The sequence below is a fragment of the Rhagoletis pomonella genome, unplaced genomic scaffold (assembly GCF_013731165.1).
Source record: "Rhagoletis pomonella isolate Grant_MI unplaced genomic scaffold, Rhpom_1.0 Rhpom_scaffold_00004, whole genome shotgun sequence".
NCBI classification, from domain to species: domain Eukaryota; kingdom Metazoa; phylum Arthropoda; class Insecta; order Diptera; family Tephritidae; genus Rhagoletis; species Rhagoletis pomonella.
Genome location: NW_023458558.1, coordinates 43,101,512 through 43,106,220, shown reverse-complemented (window position 1 = coordinate 43,106,220; position 4,709 = coordinate 43,101,512). Strand labels below are relative to the sequence as shown.

The following is a 4,709-nucleotide window of genomic DNA, read 5'->3' as shown; positions in this document are numbered from 1 at the left end:
GCAAAATAATAGGGGTGTAATACTTTATTTTATTATTTTTTATAAAAGTCCAGCTGGTTATACAACAAACACCTTACAAAATCCATATTTCAAACTTTGTACAAAAATTTTAAAAATTCTGCAAAGTTTTACCAAGATTTCAACTTTTTAATGAGGATCTTTAGAAAAAAATTGGGTATGCAGTTTTCTAGCCCATTAAATTGTAGTAGCATGAAGTGCAAGATTCATGTTAGTAAAAAATCCCGTCGATTTTTGGGATTTTTTTTTTTTGTGTAAAATGTTTCGCTTTTTTTCCCATACAAATTATGGTCGAAGTAATCTTATATATAAATCTTTACACCCCTTTCACGGCTAAACTATACTTCTAAGATATAAACAATGGTATATCATTACAAAGGTATTTTGATGCTGATGTGCAGAAGATGAAGCAACCAAAGAACACCTACCTGCGAGTTAATGAAACAAAAGCTGACGCACTTAGATGGGTATGCATGACCTAATTTACAGTTAAAAGAGATAGTAACACGAATACATAAAAGCAGAAGGAAACACGAACTATTCATAACGAAATATGACACTGAAGATGGCACAACGCCGAAACCGGTTTGTCTCCAAACCAAATTTTACAAGGGATGACGGAAAATCGTTCCACAATACATCATACTCCTACCCTGTCGGAAAGACAAACAACCAAAAAGAAGTTATGAATCTACATGGTTTTTGTTAGATAATGAGCTATATTTTTATAAAAAATAAAAAATATTAAATAAACAAAAGAAAAATAGGAAAAATTTGTCACGACATTTTGAATAATTTATTTTCCACCACTGTATTTCTTGGACAACTGTGTGTAGTGTTCTTGCATAAATGTTCTATCATTTTTGAAAATGTAATAAAAAGGATTTGCATTTGTCTCTGATTTTGAGACTTCAAAAAATTGTCAATTTCAATATTCAATTCTCCTAAAATTTCACATTATTTTAGTTACTTTCGCTTTCTACTACTAAATTTCAGTATAAAAATAACAATAAAAAAGTATTCTCTCTATATTTTCAGTTTGCAAATCGATAATCCAAACAAATTCTTCTCCAAGAAGCCAACCATTATCTATTGAAGCATCGTTAAATATATAACAAGAGGTTTAATTAATCTTTGATTTAACTCATATTGAGCAACTAATATCAGTTTTTTGCATTACAGCGCGAAACCATCATCAAATACTCAAATACTTCGGTTTAAAAACAGACAAAAAAAAACAAAAATAATAATAATATATTTACCACACGCAATAAGAATCATTGATTTGTAAAAGAAATGGAATTGCGAGTTGGTAATAAATACCGCCTGGGTCGAAAAATTGGCTCAGGTTCTTTTGGCGATATTTACCTAGGCACCACAATTAACACAGGCGAAGAAGTCGCCATTAAATTAGAATGTATACGCACGAAACACCCTCAACTGCACATCGAGTCGAAATTTTATAAGACCATGCAAGGCGGCATAGGTATACCGCGCATCATCTGGTGTGGCTCTGAAGGTGATTACAATGTCATGGTGATGGAGTTATTAGGTCCATCATTAGAAGATCTATTCAATTTCTGTTCGCGACGTTTTTCGCTAAAAACAGTACTATTACTCGCCGATCAAATGATATCACGCATCGATTACATACATTCTCGTGATTTCATACATCGAGACATAAAACCGGACAACTTCCTCATGGGTTTGGGCAAAAAGGGCAATCTAGTTTATATAATTGACTTTGGACTGGCGAAAAAATTCCGCGATGCCCGCTCACTGAAACACATACCCTATCGGGAAAACAAAAATCTCACGGGCACTGCACGCTATGCGTCGATCAACACACATTTGGGCATTGAACAGTCACGTCGCGATGATTTGGAATCGCTCGGTTACGTGTTGATGTATTTCAATTTGGGTGCACTGCCTTGGCAAGGCCTGAAAGCTGCCAACAAACGTCAGAAGTACGAACGCATCTCAGAAAAGAAACTGTCGACGACAATATTGTCGTTGTGCAAAGGCTTTCCAAGCGAATTTGTCAACTATTTGAATTTCTGCCGTCAAATGCATTTTGAACAGCGGCCCGATTACTGCTATTTAAGAAAACTCTTCCGCAATTTGTTCCATCGCCTCGGCTTCACCTATGACTACGTCTTCGACTGGAATCTGCTGAAATTTGGCGGACCACGCAATCCGCAAGCCATACAGCAACAACAGGACGGTGGCGGCGAATGCCAAACAGGACAAGAGGCGTCCGCATCACAACAACAACATCAGCACAATCAGAAGCAAATTGCTGGTGGTGTCGCTGCCGTAGGCAGTGCACAAATTATTAACTCAGGTGGAGGTGGTGGCGCACAAACGTTGGTTAGTAGTAGTGGTGCGATGGTTGGCGGTGGTGGCACTTCCCAAATGGTGGTTGGCAGTGGTAATGGTGGCGGTGGTATAAATATGGACGATTCGATGGCGGCCACGAACTCATCACGTCCCCCATACGATACACCAGAACGACGTCCATCGATTCGCATGCGTCCAGGTGGTGGTGGAGGCGGCGGCGGTGTGCAACCGGGCGTTGTCAACGACGTGAGAAACGCAAAATAATATTTTATTGTTTAGATTTGAAGTACATATATAAATATATATATATATATATATATATATATATATACTATATATATAAATATATATATATATTTACGTTTACATAATTGAACGCTAGTTAATAGAGTATAGGTCAGGTCGTCTTCATATAGATTTAGAAATTTTAGATTTTGAAATTTGTTTAATTTCATTTCACTCGCTGAGCACTGGTCATTGTTGGCGTTGTGTTTGAGTTTCGAAATGACAAACCGACACACCAACAATGACACAGTACTTTTTGCCAAGCTGGAAAGGCAAAACGCGCTAAGAAAAATTCATGAAATGTATAGAAAAAACACAAGCCCACATTAAACAACTTTAAAGCAGTGATAACTCACTAAAAATCGTAACAAATAAATATTTAGGGAGTTCACAAGGTGTTGTTCTGTTGTATGTCGTAAACTTTAAAAGCTTAAATAAATGTTTAGAGGACTTCAAACCACAGCCAACTACTTTTCAACACTATGAAAATTCATATTATGACTTATGGTAGCTTGCGAAAACCCTTCATATATTTTTAGCCGTTTAAAGTTTACGACATACAACAATACGACAGTATACATCACCTTGTGAACTTCCTAATTATATACAAAATTAATTATCACGCGCAGTAATAATGCATAAATATTTAATGGAAAGAACTGCGTTAAGCTGTTTAGTTGGCGCAGTAAAACCACCCACTTATTTCATGTGCTGCAAAGCAACAACAAAACACTTATAAATAATACACAACTTTGCAAAAATCTGAATGCAAGTACATAGTATGTATTCATTTAAAATACACACACACAAACACTTTATATACATATATGCATACTAGAATATTCATATATAAAAAGTACTTCTAATATATAAGTTTATATTCCTAAATTTAAACTGGTCCTCTAGGCATTGTTTGCGAATCTGAAATCAAAGCATGGCAGAAAAGTACCAACAAAACAAAAAACAAAGCAAAGAGAAGTTAAGCAGAATAATCATAAAAATGAAAAAATACGCAAAAATATATAACAGAGAAAGAAATTAATGTGTATACTTAAAAATAGCAAAATGAAACAATGGATGTAATTAACACAAAAATAATATGAATGATTCAAAATTTATTGAAAATGTACGTGAATAGCCAGTCAGTCAGTCCGACATTGCTAATGTGAAATTCGATGCTACATAAAAATTTATAATTCGTGCAAAATGTTATGCGTACATACACAAATACATATTATGTAATTGAATGAATGAATAGTTGTAGGTAGTTGTGCGAAAATTTATCGAGCCTTTGTTGCAGGAGTGTGAGCACTGCATTGTTACAGGCCACCCTCTTCACAAAATATTCACATGCATACCAATAGGTTTGCATTGTATGTATATTTATATATAAACATTCTTTAAGTTTAATACCTATTCATTATTTTTATTAAAATGGAAAGAAATTCTGAAAAAACCACTTTATTTTGGAAATTTTAAAACAAAAACGAAAAACTGATTCTATGTTTTCCCTTTTAACTGCTGCTTATACCTGGGGCATACCATTTACAGTGAATTCCACAAGTAATGTACTATAAAAGCTGGTTCTACATTAGATTTATTAGAAATCGGCTGTTGTAAAACTAGCGATCACGTTATATAATTTTGTTTATTGAGTTTCAAAATGTACATATATGTATCAACTTAAACTGGGCACAGTTTACTAGCTGGGAATATTTTCTAGATTTTATTTGTATGTTTCGAACTTATTAACGGTCAACCAGTTTTAAATTGATTTCAACGAAACTGAGATTTTGATTCTTTAATGCTTGAATTATCGTTTGTGATTTTTTAATCGCTGTCAATTGTGTTTCTCAGAGCACTTGAGACTCCCGGACTATGTATTGCAATATGCACACCGAGGGTAAAATGTTTACCATAACGCAAAGGAACAAATTCTTTGCTACGTTGCCTTTGTGCATATCGTTAGTGTACAAAAAAGCCACGACTAACTTAAAAATCTTATATTGCATAAGATTGGGATTTTGGATTTTTAGTTAGTTACGGTTTTTTATATATCAGCGATG

At 34.4% G+C, this 4,709-nt stretch overlaps 1 protein-coding gene across 1 annotated transcript; it reads left to right on the top strand.

The window, feature by feature from the left end:
- Positions 1–1,056: 1,056 nt before the first annotated feature.
- LOC118737586 (discs overgrown protein kinase) lies at positions 1,057–4,703 on the top strand (the record flags this gene model as incomplete). The annotated part of the gene is given in 2 exon segments (XM_036468183.1): positions 1,057–1,139; positions 1,201–4,703. A coding segment is annotated over 1 exon segment (1,308 nt). The 3' UTR covers positions 2,623–4,703.
- Between the last annotated feature and the right edge of the window lie 6 nt (positions 4,704–4,709).